Here is a 19629-nt window from a genome sequence, read left to right on the forward strand (position 1 = left end):
CTAGTCCATATCTTGGCGGGGCACTACCGTCAGGCTAGGATAGCTGCTTGATCATATGACAGCTGTATCCACCGTCTTGGATCCCAGCTTCGGGAGACATCAGACGCCAAGATGGTCCCACGTTCAAGTTAGATTGAAGATCGCGGCGTACGGCGGTTGTAGCCGTTCCATGATATCGAGTCCATTTCACGTCGAGACCTCGTTTCAGAAATCCGAGGTAATGGAAAGGGTAGGACCATCCACTGGTGAGTGCTTGTTCTTGCAGCCAACTGCGGATGTCCCGTAAGCTAACACTGGATATGGATTCCGTTTGGCTTCCCGTACGAAAGCCACATGCAGCGGGTCGTACAACCGTAGCGGTGAAGCACATCTCTTCTTCATCGGCTTTTGCAACACCGAAGCAAAAACAAATGTTGCTGCAACACCATGTACAAACGCAGGTCCGCTGTGTGAAAGTGTAATCAAACGTCCAGTATAGGGTTCGAGATCGTCCCCAACGGGCTCACTGTTCATGTTTCAATTTTGCCTGCAATCGCGGATCAGCTCCAACATGGTCCATTTGTGATTTTGAATCATGAAGATAGTGGGTGCTAGTGGCTTCGGCATGTCCCCAAGGCTCGCTAGAGAGTAGCTGCGCTATTGCAACCTAGAGACGAACCCCAGCCCCTTCGGATCCTCAATCCTGCCGGGCGCTGTCGTTCTTTCCATGTCAGATCATCGGCCTAGGCAAACTGCGTTCGAACGGTGAGGCGGTCCACTCCAGAGTGGGGAAGCGTGGCGAGGCTGCATCAACGTTTAAGGTAGTCGTGGCCAATCATCGGACCAGATCCAGCATTCGTTCGACGAAAAGACGGTCAGGTGCTACCAGTTGCGCCGAGGGCTTGAAAAGACCAGGGCGGTTATCGTATTTATCCATTCGTGCATCAGATGATACTCATGAACGACCCGGAGATGAGTCCAAGTAGAACGTGATGTCTGTTGAGGTCGGGAAGCCTACGCCTACCGCCTTGAGTTAGATAGTCATCCACTCCCGCAGGTGAATCGGTGGGACCTAAAGAGAGACCCACGTATCCGATGGACCATACAGCAAGAGAACAAGGCTCATGAAGTTGAGGTCTCCACCGGATTCAGTCCGATGTAGTATTGGAGGTGGAGAGTGCGGTGAATTGAGTTCCACGCGTCCATCTGGCTGGATTTCCTCTTCCGTCTTCGAGTGTCATACAGTCTTGACGCCGTTTAGATCCGCATCCCGAGTAGGATTCAAGGCAACTCGGTGTCAACACAATCAAGGCGGGGTTCAGTTGACACAACCTGTACCTGGAGTGTGAACCTCGTCAGTAATGCATTGAACATCTGCATTATACTAAAGTTGAACTGTACACAGTATTGAGTTCGCGGCATTTTCAAGAGCAAAGCTCTCAGGCGTCAACGCTTGCTAGGCGACGTTCCGAGACCGGCTCCGTCAAGTCTTACTTGAAGCGACAAGCTGCAGCACACAAGTAAGCGCGTTAGTAGCCTTCTCAGGGAGCTGCGTCATTCTCCATCAAACATGCTTCGATAGTATAGAACCGAGGAGGAGGCGAGCATACCAACACCTGCACACTACTGCAATGTATGAACGGCAGCAGTCTAGTCGCACGTAGCTCTTGGCCTGATGATAGCTGATCACTGAAACAGCATGATCGAGTACCAGAAGGGCCAGATACCCGCAAGCGGCAAGCAAGTTCTGGCTTTAGCTCAGCCGGCAATTTGTATTTGAAGCGGTGGCGAACCAACGGAGCGGTCTGATCGATTGAATGCAGAAGCGAGAAAGACGGTGAGAAGGCAATGGTGGATCGTGTTGCTGAAGCTGTTCGGCCCAGAGGTCCTGTAGGGAAGGTGCAGACGCAAGGTGGAAGCCTTCTTGCCATGTGAGCATCCAAGATCGAGCAGGCGCACCTTCTACATGCTGAACCTGGCCAACCCTCAAACACAATCTGCACTTGAAGATGCGAGTTCTTGCCTGGAGTGAGTCACAAGTATTGCCAATAGAGCCATGTGGGAACTTGGCACTTCGTGTTCAACGCTTCACGATGTGACCGTATGCCGGATATTTCAATCTCGGAAAGAGCAGCTTGGCACTAGACAATCGGCAGCAAGCACTTCTTGATTCATGTTAGATTTGCATTATCCAATATTCTGTTCCGGGACTACCTACACCGACGTAAACCCCCCTCACAGATGGTCATGATGCCCCGGATAAACGCTGCCAAAACGCCCTAAAAGTACAATTCCCGAAGTAGTAGAAGTCTTGAACGCCCCGCCTATGAGAGCGCGGCTATCGTCCGGGAGCAAGACCTGGTACTGCGCTGAAGCGTTCGTCACGCTCGGTCTTGAAGAGAATCTGGCACCAGAATTCCTTGGCGTCTTCGTCGAACCAGAACCAGAACTTGCCCTCCCGTCTGTCGATGTCGCGAGATTGTAGCTTCACCGCGACCGTCTCGTAAGGCTCACCAGCGACAATGAGGTACTGGTAGTTTGGGTCGGGTTCTTCCACCTTCTGCTCGTATGCGCTCATGACACGGACTTTGGGAGTGATGCCGGGGGTGAGGTCCGGAAATTGGAACTGGAACAGCAAGCCGTTTTGGCGTGTGTTGGGGTCGCGTACTTTTGTGATGCGGTATCCAGGCCGACCGATCTTGATGACGTTCTTCTTGGGCAGTACACCCGCGAGCAGTCCTTGCTGGCCCACGTCGTCTCTCTTGCCTTCTCTCTGCTCCTTCGCCGCACGACGTGCCAAATTTGTTTGATGCTTCCTTCCTTGTGTATGCGCAAGATAGGATCCATCGTTCTGGTGGACCGTCAAACAGAGACGGCACTCGAAGCTGCCGACGTGGTTCTTGAAGAAGTACGGGTCCTTGTCAAGGTCGATGGTCTCGAGCGCGAGCTTTCGGAGACGCTCTCGTCGGTCGGCATTTGTCGCGGACTGTGATGCGACACCACCACCTCCAAATTTGGAGCCTGCGCGATTCTGTAGACGTTAGTAGCTGTTCCTGACCTTCGCGACGGGGGACGTACCTGGTAATCCATCTTTGAGAAACTTCACGATCTGCTGTGTCAATCTTGGTCGCGATTAGACAGGAAAGAGGGTGGCTTTTACGTAGGCAACGGTCAGGTGTTGGGCGGTGTAGAAGTCGTCGTGCTGAAGTGATGTTGCGCGACAGAACTTCTGGAGGCGTGCGACGCTAGTGTCCAGGTACCTGATCCCTGCACTTCAATATCACGTGCGCGGTTGCCTCCACACATTCACCTCGTATAGCGCATGCTAGCGTCTGTGAGCTGCTTTCACTTTCTGTCCAGATGGTCTGAGATTGTATCGGATAATTACTGTACCTACGTCATTGTGTCCCTCTGTCATGGCAGATTAAACAAAAGACACGTACTGCGACCTGGACGTTTGCATCACACTTTAGCAGGTACCCACCACAAGAGAAGGAATCATCGAGGATAGTATCAGTCATGGCAACAGAAATCTACATAGGAAAGCGCCTCTCCTACGACGCTCACCTCTGCACAATCCGCTACCACGGCCCCATCCAAGGCACAACCGGCCTCTGGCTCGGCGTAGAATGGGACGAACCCACGCGAGGAAAACACTCCGGCACACACCAAGGCACCCAATACTTCAGCTGCCTAAACCCCTCCCCAACCTCAGCCTCCTTCATCCGACCAACCCGCAAACCAGACCAACCACGCACCTTTGTGCAAGCCCTAAAGTCAAAGTACGCGTCTGAAGCTTTGGAGGAAGACTTCCAGGATCCAGATGTTCATGTTGTGTTTAATCACCAGCCGCCTGTGCAGCAGAAACAGAAGCCGGTGCTGTTTAATGGGAAGCCGGCGGAGGAGATTGGGTTCGATAAGATTAGGAGGCAGTTGGCGCAGTTGGGGGAGTTGAAGATTATTATTTTGGATGGGCTTTGTATGCAGAGGCCTGAGGCACGGGGGGAGGGGTGGTTGAAAGGAGGGGAGAAGAATGATGTCAAGGAGGCATGTCCGAAAGCGATGGAACTTGATCTGAGTCGCAATCTCTTTGAAGAGTGGAGGGAGGTAGCTGCGATATGTGAACAACTGCCCGGGTTGAGAAGTTTGAGAGTCGAGTGAGTTATCGCTAAACGCGGTTTCCTCTTGGGTTTACTAATGGAAGCGCAGTGGCATACGTCTTCGCGATACATCTGTATCAGAGCCAGAGCGAGCTCGCTGTCTTGACGCCTTCAAAGGCATCACATCTCTGAAGCTAGAAGACAACCTCCTCCCGTGGGCCGACCTCGCCCTCCTAACCCACCTCTTCCCATCCGTCACCACATTCTCCGCATCCAGTAACCTCTACACAAGCCTCACCCATCACGCCCTCAACCCCACAATCACCGACCTAACACTCGAAGACAACCACCTCACCTCCCTATTCTCACTGGCCTGCCTCACAGCCCTCCCAAACCTACACCGTCTCATCCTCAAATCGAACAAGATCTCCGAGATAACCAATTCCGGGGCATCGATACCAGTATTCTCCAACACAGTCCGAGAAGTCGATCTCTCGTTCAACGAAATCTCAACATGGGCGTTCATCGAACAACTCATACACGTCTTCCCAGGTCTCCGAAGCCTGCGCGTATCGCAGAACCCGCTGTATCAGTCGTTGCAAGCACCGGATGGACGGAACTTGACAGCAGATGATGGATACATGCTTACGCTTGCACGACTGGGGCAGCTCAAGACGCTGAACCACAGTCCCATCAACGAGAAAGAGCGGTTGAACGCAGAGTCCTACTATCTCTCCATGATCGCAAAGGAAGTGCAATTCGCGCCTGAGAACCTGCGAGAGCAGATACTGAAGAGTCATCCGCGGTACGAGTGGCTGTGTGAGGAGTATGGCGAGCCGGATGTTCAGCGCTCTGTCAACGCTGTGAACCCCAACTCGCTTGCTGCGCGGTTACTCCGTATCAAGTTCTACCTTGCGACATCCACAGATGCGGTATTCGAGACGGAGATCCCGATGAGCGGCACGGCGTACACGGTTCTCGGTATTGTTGGGAAGCACTTCGGTGTCAAGCCTATGAAGTGTAGACTGGTATGGGAGACGGGCGATTGGATGTCGGTGCGGAAATCAGCGACGGACATCGTAGATGACGACTGGGATTCTGAAGATAGCGAGGCGGAGATGGGTATGGAGCGGGTCATGAGGGAGGTGGAGATCGTTCCTGGGACGCGGTCGATTGGTACATGGATCGACGGGACAGAGGCTACTGTGAGGGTCGAATTCAAGTCGTGACGACTGATTGCCGGGAAATAATCCCCTGGTTTCGAGCAATGTGCGCTTCGTTAGCAGTTCATTCAGCGGAACCACCAGTTGGCCTGTACAACCGTTAGTAAACACACCCATGCCAAGTTCCATACTGTACTCACCGAAGCATTCGCACCCTTTCCAACCCCCCTAACAGCATGCCACCATCCATTAGGAATATACAGCGCATCCCCACTCCTCAAAGTTGTTTCCCAGCCCATCGCACTCCTCATACTTCCATCTCCATCCTCATTCCAAACCGCCATTTCCATAGCCTCCATCTCCGCACCCTGCATCATCTCCTCTCCTCTCATCTTCACATCTCCGCCCGGTCCCCGTATATGCTGCCTTACAGCCTCGAACACCATCTGACCCACCCCAGGCTTCATCATCCTGATCGTTTTCTTTCCTGCCAGTTGTACGAAGAGGTTCGGGTTCGGGTCGCGATGCAATGGGGTGCGCGTAGGCGGTCTGCCCATCCAGAGACTCGATGCGTAGATATCGCCGCGGGCGTTGAGGTGGGATAGGAAAGTCGATGGCGTGGGTAGGTCTTCTTGCAGCGGCGCTGGAAGATCGGCTAGCGAGTGTTGCGCGAGGTACAAACTCGTTTCTTGCGCGTCCGCAGCACTCATGTGTTGTAATAGGAGAGCCAGAGGGGCTTCGAAGCGCTCAAAGGCTTCATTTCCGAGGGCATTTTCGGGGGATGAGCGCGTCAGCTCCAATGGCACGATCGCATCGCCGTACTGCTCGAGGTACGCTGTGTTCAGCTCTTGCGGATATCTGAATGTGTTGGGCTTATTATTCCACTTGTTTGTCAAAGATGCGTCGAGCAAGGCATCCTTCTTAAACCATTTCCGGATTGCAGGTATATCCAGAAAGGCTTTTTTGAAGAGCGCGGGTTGGTCGGGGTCGAATGCAGGTATGCTGAACTCCTTCTTCTTGTCCAGGTATTCCGTCTTCGTCAAGATCCGAAACCGCGGATGTTTTGTTGGTCGTACATCTGGCCTTCTGCTCCAATGGCGAGGAACGGCAGGGGCCGGCTTCGGCATGGAGGTTTAGACTGTCGTGTGAAGGATTGCACGGATGCAGCTCGCTCGGGAGCTTGACACGCTCTCACGTTATCGTACCCCACACGAGCAGCAAGCACCCGCCCCGCCAAAACCTGCCCCTGGTAAAGTTTACATTGTCACAAACACCAGGAAGCTCAGCGCCAGCCCACGCGACATCAGAATGGCTCAAGCTCAAGGCGCACAGCCCGGTCAAAGTAATGGTATCCAGATCCCAATTCTTCGCGCATTGTGCTAACCCTCCCTCGCAGTCGAAATCACATCTCTCCCTGTCCCCCGCCTCCAGGAACTAAAAACCCAACTCGACGCCGAACTCACCCACCTGTCCAACTCGTTCCAATCGCTGCGCACCGCCCAGTCCAAGTTCCGCGACTGCCTGAACTCCATCTCGACAGGCCTCACACCAGCCACCGTCTCGAAACCGCTCCTCGTCCCCTTGACATCCTCGTTATACGTACCGGGCAAACTCACGGATCATGAGCACGTGCTAGTGGATGTGGGCACGGGTTTCTTTGTGGAGAAGGACATTGCTAGTGCAAAGGACTTCTATGAGCGCAAGGTCAAGGATCTGGGCGACAGTTTGAAGGACTTGGAGGGTGTTGTGCAGGGCAAGGCGCAGAATGTCAGAGTCGTGGAGGAGGTCATCAGGCTCAAGGTTATGAACGCACAGGAGGGCAAGGGTGAGGAGCAGGGCAGCTGAAGTGTTGCGAGGTAATGCGCAAATATCATGTTAGAAGACCAAAAGCTGGTGTCGGATCAGCCGCACGCGGCATGTGTAGAAGCACACCTGGAGGACCATACAGGTCTTTCTAGAAGAGGCCACGAAAATTCATGGCACGAGACTGGAGTAGAGAATTTGTCATGTTGGCATGATACTATATGAGAATGAACTCCTATGCCTGACGCTCGTTCAGATCGCCTTGGATGTCTTCAAGGTACCACCTCATATAAGGAAGAGCCTGAACAGGTCTGCAGCCTACATCGAGATGAAAACATGCAAAGTAGATGACCTAACGTCAATGTAGCCTCCAGGGAACTCAGGTTTTCCGTCCTTTAGATAGCGACGCCTCCCATGTCTGTGACAGAACTGACGATGGCTGATAGCTGAAGCAGCTTGTCCATGAGGATGCGGATACCATCGCGTGGTGGTGCTTCAACGCCAGGGCCCAGATCGAGGTTCCTCATTCCGAAGTCCTCGTCCTCAACCGCGCTGGAGTAGCAGGACTGGCCGTCATCTGGCAGGAAGGTAGCCACAGTGTGACCCCAGTCGGCCTTTCGACCCACAGGGAGACGCTCAAGCTCAGCAAGATGGGTAGCCCATTCAGAGTGGCGGACACAGAGACCCCAGACGGGAAGTCTCTGTCCTGGGTACCACATGCAAGTAGCCTCAACCTTGTAGCAGGTCTGCTTGATGCCGAAGGAGTATATAGTTTCCAGACGGCCGTTCCGTAGGTGCTTCTTGACGGTAGGTGTCTGATCCCACTCAGCGAAGCTTTCCGTGGAACGATAATCGTGGTTGGGTCTCATCTTGACTCGATCAGCGAAGCCAGTGATGACAGGCGAGATGCTCTTCGCTGCCACAGGATTCAAGGACTCAAGGGCGAAGTGCCATCCTCGGCTCTCTCCAAGCTCCAGCAGATTGATATCCATGTTCTTCCTTGGTGATTTACGACCCTGATCGATTTTGTAGAACCGGGTTGTTGTCTTCTCGTACAAGCCCTCTTCGTCATCAGTCCAGTCGACCTGAACAACGATGAATTCGGACTGCGGCGCTGCGGATGGAGTGGTTGTACTAGCAGGAGCTTGGTGAGGCGCTTTAGGACGTCCAGCATGGCGCACAGCTACCGGCTCACGCGGTGGAGCAACAACGCTGCTGGGGTCTGTGAACACCCACGTTCCTCGGAACATTGGACGAGTGCCTTGCAGCGATTTTGGCGTATAACCGAAGTAGGCAGAAGACTTCGTCGGCTCCAGGAATTCATTGGCCGTGCAGAGTGCTCCCAGAATTTGCGAACCCACTGCATCATCAGCAAGCCTATGTTGTTAGCCATCATGCTAGTCCTCACGAGGGGACACACTTACCACTTCTTTATCTCAAGTGTAACGGGTCCGTTAATCGACTTCAAGAAAACCTCCTTCCCGTACTTCTGGCCGATCTTATCCTCCTTGATATGTCTTGAGCTCAGAGCCAGGCATCCTAGCCGAATAGCCATATCGTACGCGCCTTTCGTGTGACGCACAGCTTCAAGGGCCAGCTGAAACGAATGCTGGATCCTTGAGAGCTCCGTGAAGTGCATGATCTCATCGCGGAAGCTGCCGGAGGTTTCCATTATCCCACTGGAGAGGAGGCGAGGTACGACCCGGTCTTGACTGATGTTGAGCGAAAGAGGTCAGCACTCGTCTGCAGTTCACGCTTGCAATTCACGTACAGGTTCGGCCACCACGCGTCAGCCTCCTCCAGCACAACCTCCAAGCCCTCTTTGTCATCAAGAATCATGTTGATTACATGCTGCAGTCCCATAGCATCAGCTTTGACTTTGTCGATCATCGTCATGAGATGCGCTTCGGCCGCTTCGATGCGCGCTATGTCGCGGGCTGTAGATGTTAGTGTGTGTCGCATGTAGTAGATATATGATGGACCTGCCTTGTATCTCAATCTGCCAAACGTCGTTCTGAGTAGGAAGGAGCGTTATGTACACCTCGTTCTGAGTACGAATGGCGTTAAGCGCTTCTAGCTTGTTATTGAAAACATCGCGAGGAGTGACGCCTTCGTTGAGGAGGTCCTCCGGCCAGCACACGATGATGCTCGCCAGTGGCATCTCGCCTCTTGATACCTCAGGTGCCTTGCCCTTGAACTCGTCCTTCCGCTGACGCTCCCGCTCTTCAATGCTGTCGTAGTACCATTTGGTATGATCGAATGCAGGTGTCTTCGCCCATGATGATGAGTCTTTTGACTTGATATGCGCGTTAGAGATCCAGTGGTTAATGTATCGGACGGCTTTCTCAACGCCTGCACCTTGTCCAGCAATGGCGAACTGGGTGATATACCCAGCGTCCCATTTGGGGATGACATCGCAGCCAGTGTTGATCTTGATCTCGTTGACGATGAGCTCGCGCTCTGTAGTATGAGTGAGGCGACGGTACTCTGGGGGCACCGGAATGAACCTTTTTGGCTTGGGCTTGGGCTTTGGCAGAGCGCCAGTGTCCTGTCCTTCCATCGCTGCGGCTTCTTTTTGTTATGTGGAGAACTAGAAGCAGTGTCAGAGTAGCGGCGTCGGGGCGAGAGGATTGGCAGTGTTGTGGTGTTTGTCGCTGCGGAGTTAGGTCGAGGTGACTGAATTGGAAAGAGCAAACGCGCGGTGGCGCTAGTGCGCATGCGTATACAGCCTCAAAGCGCACCTACCTCGTCTCGTTCTGTGTTCAAGGTGCAAGCTAGGGAAGTGTGTGAGTACGGTTGATTTAAACCCAGAGAGCGTTGTAGTATGTTTTCGGAGCAGAGTGCCAGCGAAGGCCTCCAGGCTGTTGTGCTGCACCTCCTCTGTGATGCAAGAAGAGCTCGAACGCAGCACAATGATAGAGAGATTTCGAAAGCGCATTCTGTGTCAAGACTACTGAGGAAATCGTGTGCAATAACATGGGAAGCTTGTATGATGAAAACGAAGAGCAATTGTACTAACGGAGAGGTAGTATAAGCTGAGCACGAAACGAGTAGTGATGTGAGATGGAAGAGATCTACGATATGACGAGAGGGACCCTTTTAGTAAAGGTGAGGGGGAAGGTCTACTACTTGGAGACACGGTCGGCCTGCTACGAGGGAGGGAGAGCTCTCTCCTGCTAGAAGGGGTTGAGCACGCCACCCAAACCACACATGCAGCCCACGCGCATCTACGACAGAGAGGCTTCGAGCGATAATAAGCTGATAGACCTTTGATGTTTAGGTAGTTGGATCGTATCGCGCAGAGCTGTTGGCTGGCAAACAAAAGTGACAAGGTAGGCTAAGCAGCACATGAAAGATCACGCAATTCATCCATCTGAAATCGAAAATCATGCGGTCAAGTAAAGCGACAGACAAAAGAGTACTCCTGACAGAATATCGAGCAGGTGTGATAGAAGAAGTCGTGGGCAAGGCTACCGAAGTTGAGAAAGGCTTGGCGGACATCGGCGTTTGCGGAGCAACTCCCGATCCATTTTCTAAGCATCGCGAAAGCCATTACAAGTCGATATAGCGCATCATCGCGCTTTGCACTCCTCGCAAGCGCTGTAGTACTTCTTATCGAACCTAGGAACATTTGCGACCGCTGGCAATTGGAGAGTCTGGACCTCATCGCCCCGCCACCATGGACGCCGTGCCCATCACAAAAAAGCTGATAGCCTTCGGCAGCAACAAGATATACCTGTAGGCCACGGCGATGTCTCATTTACGCTCAAGGCTGACATGATCCAGCCCCAAATTCACAGTTGCGTTTCTTCGCACGCCCCAACTCTCCCCATACCATGCCCGCTTCCAGGTCCCGCTAGACTTCTCCAAATACGACCTCCGCGACTACCTCTACCACGCCTACAACGTCAAATGCTTCAACATCCGCTCGTACGTCAAGCAAATGCCGGTACGCGATACGCGCGAACAACCACGGCATTGGTTCCGCGAGGAGTCGAAGAAATACATGACCGTAGAGTTGGAGCAGCCATTCGTCTGGCCTGAGACACCCGACCTCGAACCATGGGGCAGGAAAGACAGGGAAAGGGAGATTCGGGATTCTGTGAAGATGGGCGGGGCAATTGACCAAAACGACACGCGGGAAGCAGCCAGGACGCTTCGAGAGCAAGTGGAGAAGTTACTACACAAGAACGTTTCTAAGCCGAATCGCGAGATACAGAAGAAGAAGGCAGCGGCTATGGAGCTTACGCCAGAGGACCTTGAGTCGGAGATATTGAGGAAGCGGGAGGCGTCAAATCTAAAGCGCATGTCAAGATTAAGGTTGTGGGCGAAGGAGAGGACAGGAAAGACCGTCGAAAGCGACAAGCCCAGGCGGTACGCGATCAAGGTTTGAGGATGATCTTACGCTGTGTATATATGCTTGTACCATACGCCTTGGGACGGAGCAGGAGATCATCAATTGATTGCCACCCATACTGATAACCTACGTGGATACTGCGAACGCTTTGACTGAGCTAATGCCAAAGCAGCCAATCGCGGAGCTCTAAGTTGCAGTCTCATTGTCTTCGCTTTTGGGGTCCAAAATGTGCATATTGACCCCTTCTTGCGTTCTGAGCTATCTAGTGTTACGCGGATTTAACGATGACGCTAACGGTCGAACAGGCAATCGAATGGCGAGGCTGGAAGGCACTGTGCCGCAGTTGCATGTAACCTCGCGCCTTCCTTGGCTGCAGGTACACTGCATAAACGACCTTCTCCGACGATTTCATTCGACCACCCTAGAGGGAAAGTAATACAAGGATGGATAACTAAACAATTGATGCGTTTTTGGCAATAGCGCTTGTGACCACGGAGTTACCACCGCTTTCCACTTACCTTATTTAAGCGCTCTAATGCTCTACTCACTCCCTTTGTTGCTTCATGTACGACCTGACATGAGCAGACTTCGCCTCCATCAAACACAATCATGTCTTTCGGATTTTCTGTTGGGGATTTCATTACTGTTGGAAAACTGATAAAAGAAACCATCAGCTGCCTACGTTCTATAGGCGGAGCTGAATCGGAATACCAAGAGCTGGTCAGAGATCTCAAAGCACTCGATACATCGTTACAACACCTTCATCAAATCGACGACGACACGAACGCATCCGCTCACGTTAGCCCGATCAAGACCGCGACCACGAACTGCAGGCTACGACTTGAAGGGTTTTTGTCTAGAGTAAAAAAGTATGAAAGATCTTTGGGGGCCGCCAGCCACGCATCCGCTTTGAGAGCTAGATCAGATAAGCTCAGCTGGCATTTTGGTCGGAAAGACCACATCGAACAGCTCCAACGGGACATTCATATCTGTCACAGTATCATCAGCCTACACCTAGCCCAATATAGTCTTGAGCGCTTGGAGACTTTGCGCCTAACGAACCAAATCGACTTTTCGCATACCTCCGAACAGCTCCATCACGCACAGACCGTTCTTGAGCACATGAACAGAGAAAATGTGAGCCAAGCAGCCGTGTTGAGTGATGTCCGAACATTGCTTCAAGACATACATCAGTTCGTCTTTGGTGACATCAAATCGTATTTGATTCGTCTCTTCCAGCTCATTAGCAGTACCCTGTACGTACCATAATAACGATATGGCTTAGACCTGAACTGACGGTCCAATTCAGTACTTCAACGCAGCAAATTTACGATGTTTTGCTTGATATTCGAAACATGATATCAGTAGATACACGCTGGACATTCTTCCAAGCTCCTTTGGAAGTCGAAGATGCCTTCGGAGTCAGATTCCCCATCCCAACCGAGTACGACTACGGCTTGATTGATACAGTCATTCGCTACCGGTTCAAAATTGGTGGAGGAGCTATGGAGGTGAGCGCGGGGAACTACGAACTGTGTAGGAAACAGAACCGTTTTGACATCATCAACGAGTCCTCACGTTTACAGCCTGGAACGGCTATTACGATGTTCATCATCATAAGCATGCGGATCGACAAGGAGGCAGTATGGCCTATGCCTCGTTGTGAGTCCGCAGAGGTTATCCCGTCCCCTGGGGGCGGGTCTGTATGGTAAGCATAAACCGATCCGTCCGCAACAGTTCACTAATACTATGGATATAGCTCGAACCGTGATGTGGAATACTATCAGGCCAACGGCATGTTAGCCAACATCGAGGAAACCCTCAGCAACAACACGAAGTCATTCCCCTTGAAACAGCTTGTGTATACCAGCGATCAACCATCCAACCTTGTCTCTTACAACATTCTGGAGCGAACCACACGACGAAACGTCCGATATGATCCGTTTGGAAACTACCCTTCACCCTACATTCCAGTTATTCAAGCTATCGCTAAGATGGAAGGTGTTATATCCTGTGCTAGCGTCTCTATAGGAGGCGTTGTGGATGGTAGGTTCTTTGCGACGGTTCAAATGGAGCTTGAGCATGACATCGAAGATAAACCACCGCGTTGTGTGGAGGTCGGACGCTTGCTTTCCAAGTGCCTCGACCCATGGGGAATTGATTCGTGCAGTGTTCATTGTCACGTTGATGGCAAACATATCGACAATGGGGCATAACAGACGTATTGCAGTATGATATATCAACAAGTATACAGTGCTTTTTTTGCAGGCATCAATTTTGAGAGCGGACAACTAGTCGTGACTTCTTGTCTTACCACGTGACGCACCTGCACTTTTCACTTCAGCAGGCCTGCGCTTTCCTGGCGTCTTTGTTGTCGATGTCGCTAAGTACACATTTCAGTCGCAAACCAGCCGTCTTCATTGACGCTTCGCCATCTCCATTTTCGTGATGTAGGCTGTTGGTGCCCAATGAGTCTGCCTGCAGCAAGGCTGGGAGTGGTGGCGGAATGCTTGACCTGCAGCACAGCCCCCCAAGCTGGCGGTTTCGCTCACCAAGCTTGTTTATGACCGCGCAGCAGTCGCATACCTCGAATCTTTCCTTTCTCCGTTTCGCACTCCGTACCTAACATAAGGCAAGTCGTTCGGTGCTCTCATACTCTACCACCTAGGTATCTAACCATTAACAGATAGAACTGCGACGACCACTGCACTCACCACACGACCTACTCGGGTAGACACGCCTCGCGTCACTTACATCGCACGGGCATGCCTTTCAGTGTCGGTATCGGAGATGTCATAGCCGTCGGCAAACTGATCAAAGACATCACTGACAGTCTGCGATCTGCTGGTGGAGCAAAATCGGAATACCAGGAACTCACCAAGGAGCTTGAGGCGCTCAAGGCTGCCCTAGATGGTCTAGACCAGCTTGACAGCAGCACAGCCCCCTCAGCACTTCTTGACACAATCAAGTTCATCGCCGCGGACTGTCGCCAACGACTTGAAGTGTTCTGGGCGAAGATCGAGAGATACGGGTCTTCCCTAGGCCCCGCAAGTCAATCCAACGCTCTGAGAAGTACCATGGATAAGCTCGGCTGGACGTTCTTCCAGAAAGAGGAAGTTGTGCAACTTCAGAGAAATCTCCAATCCTACAGCAATGTCATCAACATACTCATGATACGGCATGTCGCGGGACAGGTGCAGGATATGAGGAAGGATACAGGTGCACTATGTACACGAATTGCCGAACAGATTCGTGACACACATGACACTCTCACAGACGTTGGCAAGGAAGTATCGAGCCAAGGGGTTGTAGCGAGCAACATTCAGACACTAGTCACTGGCCTGCATCAGTTCATATTCGGCGAGGTCAGATCATTCCTGGCCGACTTCGGGCAGTTGGCGAACAAAGTCTTGTATGTCTATTCCCTTCATGTATACTAGAGGAGCTATCGACTAATCAACAAGCATATAGTGCCTCAACCCAGCAAATATATGCTGTGGTTCTCGAAATCCGGGATTCAAGAAGAGCATTAGACACCGGCTGGGCATTCTTTCAAGACCCTTTCGTCGTCGAAGATGCGTTTGGACACAAATTCCCGATACCATCAGAGTTTGATTTTGATTTACTGGAACATTGCATTCGTCATCGTTTCAAAGAGGGTGCCGCCTCCCAAGATGTTGCGCTGGGCAATTATGAGCTTCTCAGATCGAAAGAAAGGTCATCAATCATCACATCAACTTCTCAACTGTTACCAGGAACATCCATTGTAATGGTAGTCATCGTACGGACAGGTAAAGAGAAGCTATGTCCCACACCTCGGTGTACTTCGCTTCAAGTTCTCCCATGTCCTGATGGGGGCTTCACATGGTAAGTTGCACGATTATCAGGCTTTCCAGTTAGTACTGATAGCAATATCAAAGCTATGAATGCGAGATATGGTTCGAAGCCATTGTGCGAGCAGATAAAGAGAAGTTCTGTCCCATGCCTCGGTGCACTTCGGTTCGAGCTCTGCCATGTCCTGGCGGGGGCTTCACATGGTAAGTTACACGATTATCAGGTTTTGCAATTGATGCTGATAGCAATATCAAAGCTCTAAATGCGAGGTATGGTTTGACCAAGGCACAAAGAGACATAGGTTTAGCGATGTTGACGAGCCCTCCTCCTCCATGGCTAGTCCTTCCTTTAATGACCCTGTACGGTCTCCAGACCGCGGTGTCTCCGACATGGAAGACAGAAGGTCTCGCAGTGACCATCAGAAGAAGCAATCGTTCAAGAACGTGAAGATTGCGCACCTGGACTTTCCAACCCACGCGAGAAACAAACCGCGCTACTTGTGGCCAAGACCAGGACAGTGCAGACCTGAGCCGTCTCGCGGAGTTGCATCTGTACCGCGAGCTCAAGCAGAGCGTCCTTGGTATGTCACTCCCCAGTTTTCCGCTGCCGGAAGGCGCTGTAGCAGACTCTGCAATACTGACTGCGCAACAGAATACATCATCGACTTGTACCAACCAGCCTACCCCAATAACCATGGCTTCTCCATCCTCATCTGCCGCCACGTATTTGACCGCTCCTCTTCCATCCCCGCTGCTGCCGCCTTGGGCCGCCGCAACGATAGAGCAGACGAGTTCATCATGATCCGCGCGGTTACACTCAGCGAGCCCGGAACGAAGAAGTGGACGCTCGTGGCTGAGAGCAGCAGGGCGTGCTTCGGTATCGTACCTGCGTTGCAAGAATTCTCGAAAGACTTGGAGCGCCAGATGGGCAACATGACGGCTTCGATGACGGTGGACAAGAAGAGACAGCGGAATGAGAGGGATGAGGGCTCAATTGATCAGGGTGAGTACATGTCAGGACGTTCGCGCAAGAGGCAGAGGGAGAGATCATGACATGGGCTGGCAGCGGCGAGCAGCTTACACTAGTGACATGACTCGGATGTGATGAAAGGTCTGATGGCAGAAGGCGAGATATTTACAGTTTACTATACGTTAAACGACAATGCAGAGATGGTCGTTTCGGATATCGAGAAGACGATTGGAAAGGTTGGCGCACTTGTGTGAAACGATGCGCCTAGTACGATGTCAAGAAACTGGCCTCACCTAGGCAGATCGTAGTAACTAAAAATGGCACATCATGAAGATATATCGTCATTTACGTGATAAAATTCAAGGAAGAAAAGTATGTAGTTGGGCATCTTTTGACAACTGACAGGTAGTACCCGGTTTTTCCGTAGTTCGGGCCAATGTTCAGGTGTCAGCCCACGGATTGACAGGTGTATCCTCGCATGTTCGCTGGAGTTCCATGTGCCTGCCACGGGTGCCGGCCAATAACAGCCGACTCACGTGGCGTTCTGTACATAGCACCCCTACACACAATGGCACCGGGCTTCGTCATCGAGCCTGAGTGCTGCCGAGCTGGCCAGGTGCAGCACCGAAACTTGGAAGAACGACTGAGACGCAGCGAGACATGTGGAGTTGAAAGACGCCGCCATGCAGATGGGCAGAATAAGCATTACCTCACGGCAGCTGTCGTTGGGGGCGTCGCAACGTAAGATGGACAGAAGTGAGGCACCGGTCAGGTTCCGGAGGCGGCCGGAGAGGGGCTATGTCGAGCAGCACGTTGAACATGTTCGCAGCGAAAAGACCCCCAAAGGGTGCGTCGGTGAGGGATGCCGGTCAGAAAAGCTGCGCAAATCATGAGACCTAGCCGGGTTGGACAGGCGCTTCTCGTTGGGCGCAGCAGGTGGTGGCAGAAGAATTGGGCTTGGCTGCCCGGCTGGCGGCAATGACATCACTCGCACGCTCTGTACCCTCAAGACGGCTGCCCACCCCAGCCTCAAGCAAACGGTAATATCTACGCCACCCCACCTGCACCGAGATAGATCCTTGGGACCCAAGCCAAACGGACAGTCATCAGCCCTGGCCCTCCCGAGTCGACAACCTGTTAAATACCACTGCCTGCCTGTGCCCTGCGCCGCTCGACACCCCATTCCCCTACCCACTTTGTCCCGTCACTTCGCAGGCACCTTATTCTTCGTTGCGACAGCCCACCAGCCTCTCACTTGCGCTAGCAGCCAAGTAAACTCTATCTGAACAAAGCGACCACTCGGTATGTTTGCACGCCGCCACTCTCTTTTTCCCCTCGCGCGCCCGCTAACCCAGCCCTGCGCAGAATACCGGACTGGATACGACCCTTCCTGCTGCCGGACCCCTAGAGCCACAATCGCCCACGGCGGTATAGAGCACCACCACCATCACTATGTCTGAGTACAGCTACGCACCGCGGCACCGTACGCGGGAGCCCGAGTACGTCACCGAGACGACGTACATCGAGCGCGGCGGCCGTGGAGGCGGGGCACGAGATCTCGTCTACCGCCCCGCAGCGCGCGAGGACAGCATCGAAGAAATTCCCCGCGACTTCCCTCCCGGTGCCGAGTATAGGCAGACCAAGTACCGCGAGGAGTATGCGCCGCCCCGCCGCACCCGCTCAGTGAACCGTGGCTACGACGACGACTACTATGACCGTCCCCGCCGACGTGACCGCGACTACGATGACCGTTCCGAGTACTCCGAGCGCCCCAACATGCAGCGCCGCAAGTCCATCGTCGACAAAGTCAAGGACTTCGGCGAGTCAGCAGGCCTAGGCGGCATCATCGGCGCCGTCACTGGCGGCGGTCGTGACCGATCGCGCTCCCGCCCTCGTCGAGACGACCGTGGCTATGATAGCGACAGATACGGATACTACGACGAGCGCGACCGCCGCAGCAGCCGTTACGGATCACGTTCGCGCAGCCGCAGCCGAGGAGGACACAAGTCTGAGAAGTGGGAGCAAGCCGCCAAAGCCGCTATCGTCGCCGGTGCCGTCGAAGCCTTCCGCAGCCGCAAGGAAGCCGGTCCATGGACCGGTGCCAAGGGCCAACGTGTTGCAACTGCCGCTCTTGGTGCTGCCGGTATCGACGGTCTTATCGACAGAGACCCCGGCAAGCACGAGAAGAGGCACGTCGCCGAGTCTGCACTCGGTGGTCTTGTCGCTTCTCGCCTAGCCAACGGCTCCCGCTCGCGCTCTCGTGCTCCTCGTGGCCGTGACGACTCCAGGTCTCGCTCCCGTTCTCGTGCCAGGTCCAGGTCCAGGTCCATCTTCGGACGCTCCCGTTCTCGTGGCCGCTCCCGCTCCAACTCCAGCGACAGAGGAGGAAACAACGGTATCGCCAAGGTAGCTGGTACCGGTGCTGTGCTCGCAGCAGGCAAGGCTCTATACGACCGTGTGCGCTCCAAGTCTCGTGCTCGAAAGGACCGATCCCGCTCTTCCAGCTCGGACAGCTACGTGCCATCACGTAGGGGCAACCGCCGCTCGTACAGCCGAGGCCGCGGTATGGACGACCAGTATTCCGAAGCCCCTTCCAGGACTAACCCAGATCGCAGACTAGCCGCCGCCGGTGGGGCAGGAGCGGGTGCTTTAACAGCACAGAATGGAGGAATGGATCGGGGTCGACGGGATTCTAGCGCGGATTCCGAGTCGTCCACCGATATGGAGGAGAAGCGCAAGAAGCTACGAGGTAAGGAACTCCTCACTGCGGGTCTAGCCACTGTGGCCACCATCCACGCCGCCCACGGAGTCTACTCTTCCATGGTCGCCTCAGAGAACCGCCGCAAGCTCGTTGGCGAGGGCGAAATGACGGCCGAAGAAGCGCGCAAACGCAAGTCCAAGAACATGCTCCAGGACGCCGCCGCCGTGGGTATCGCCGCCCTCGGTATCAAATCCGCCTACTCGGAATGGAAAGAGATGAACGAGCAACGCCACAGCGTCAAGGAACTCGAGACGCGCCGCCGCAAGAGGAGAAAGCTCCGTGAACGCCGCGAAAAGGAAGCCCGGATGAACGCCCTCGGTGGCAACATGAATGGTGCAGCCGCTAATCCGTACGCATATCCTGTAGCTGCCAACCAATCCTACCCTACGTCCTATGCCGATGCGAATCCCTACGGTAGCTCGGTCCCGCCCCCTCCCATGGGTGCGAGGTACTAGAGCTTCTTTTCTTTGGTTTACTCACGATGGTTATTCACGACACGGCCGACTTGGTTACTTGTACTGCGGTGGTTGATAGAAGTATTGTTACATACCTTTTTTTTATTCTGTCTTTCAGAAAGCTTGGTTAAGCGAGGAGGTGAATGTTATTGTTCTTCTTTTTGAGCAGCTCCATTCTTTTGTTTTTGCAACTCTGATGATTGACGAT

General features: G+C 53.2%; 8 protein-coding genes across 8 annotated transcripts; 5 read left to right on the plus strand and 3 right to left on the minus strand.

Moving 5' to 3' along the window:
• Positions 1-2317: 2317 nt before the first annotated feature.
• Positions 2318-3069, minus strand: J4E78_005219 (uncharacterized protein; the record flags this gene model as incomplete). The annotated part of the gene is made up of 2 exons (XM_049365841.1): positions 2318-3010; positions 3058-3069. The coding sequence occupies 2 exons, from the start codon at positions 3067-3069 to the stop codon at positions 2318-2320; spliced, it is 705 nt and encodes a 234-aa protein (XP_049222556.1).
• Positions 3070-3498: 429 nt separating this feature from the next.
• Positions 3499-5308, plus strand: J4E78_005220 (uncharacterized protein; the record flags this gene model as incomplete). The annotated part of the gene is made up of 2 exons (XM_049365842.1): positions 3499-4136; positions 4189-5308. The coding sequence occupies 2 exons, from the start codon at positions 3499-3501 to the stop codon at positions 5306-5308; spliced, it is 1758 nt and encodes a 585-aa protein (XP_049222557.1).
• A 62-nt stretch (positions 5309-5370) lies between these two features.
• J4E78_005221 (uncharacterized protein) lies at positions 5371-6369 on the minus strand (the record flags this gene model as incomplete). The annotated part of the gene is made up of 2 exons (XM_049365843.1): positions 5371-5391; positions 5674-6369. The coding sequence occupies 2 exons, from the start codon at positions 6367-6369 to the stop codon at positions 5371-5373; spliced, it is 717 nt and encodes a 238-aa protein (XP_049222558.1).
• A 181-nt stretch (positions 6370-6550) lies between these two features.
• J4E78_005222 (uncharacterized protein) lies at positions 6551-7087 on the plus strand (the record flags this gene model as incomplete). Its single annotated transcript, XM_049365844.1, has 2 exons — positions 6551-6584; positions 6639-7087. The coding sequence occupies 2 exons, from the start codon at positions 6551-6553 to the stop codon at positions 7085-7087; spliced, it is 483 nt and encodes a 160-aa protein (XP_049222559.1).
• Positions 7088-7440: 353 nt separating this feature from the next.
• Positions 7441-9605, minus strand: J4E78_005223 (uncharacterized protein; the record flags this gene model as incomplete). The annotated part of the gene is made up of 4 exons (XM_049365845.1): positions 7441-8422; positions 8470-8757; positions 8817-8982; positions 9101-9605. The coding sequence occupies 4 exons, from the start codon at positions 9603-9605 to the stop codon at positions 7441-7443; spliced, it is 1941 nt and encodes a 646-aa protein (XP_049222560.1).
• Positions 9606-10724: 1119 nt separating this feature from the next.
• On the plus strand, positions 10725-11438 carry J4E78_005224 (uncharacterized protein; the record flags this gene model as incomplete). The annotated part of the gene is made up of 2 exons (XM_049365846.1): positions 10725-10783; positions 10832-11438. 2 exons carry the CDS (start codon positions 10725-10727, stop codon positions 11436-11438), a joined length of 666 nt encoding a protein of 221 aa, XP_049222561.1.
• Positions 11439-12907: 1469 nt separating this feature from the next.
• On the plus strand, positions 12908-16459 carry J4E78_005225 (uncharacterized protein; the record flags this gene model as incomplete). The annotated part of the gene is made up of 8 exons (XM_049365847.1): positions 12908-12913; positions 12989-13045; positions 13190-13448; positions 14202-14814; positions 15544-15647; positions 15745-15816; positions 15888-16238; positions 16404-16459. 8 exons carry the CDS (start codon positions 12908-12910, stop codon positions 16457-16459), a joined length of 1518 nt encoding a protein of 505 aa, XP_049222562.1.
• Positions 16460-17657: 1198 nt separating this feature from the next.
• On the plus strand, positions 17658-19421 carry J4E78_005226 (uncharacterized protein; the record flags this gene model as incomplete). The annotated part of the gene is made up of 1 exon (XM_049365848.1): positions 17658-19421. The coding sequence occupies one exon, from the start codon at positions 17658-17660 to the stop codon at positions 19419-19421; it is 1764 nt and encodes a 587-aa protein (XP_049222563.1).
• Positions 19422-19629: the final 208 nt, after the last annotated feature.

This window comes from Alternaria triticimaculans (assembly GCF_023758025.1).
Source record: "Alternaria triticimaculans strain BMP 0046 chromosome Unknown scaffold_6, whole genome shotgun sequence".
Lineage (NCBI taxonomy): Eukaryota > Fungi > Ascomycota > Dothideomycetes > Pleosporales > Pleosporaceae > Alternaria > Alternaria triticimaculans.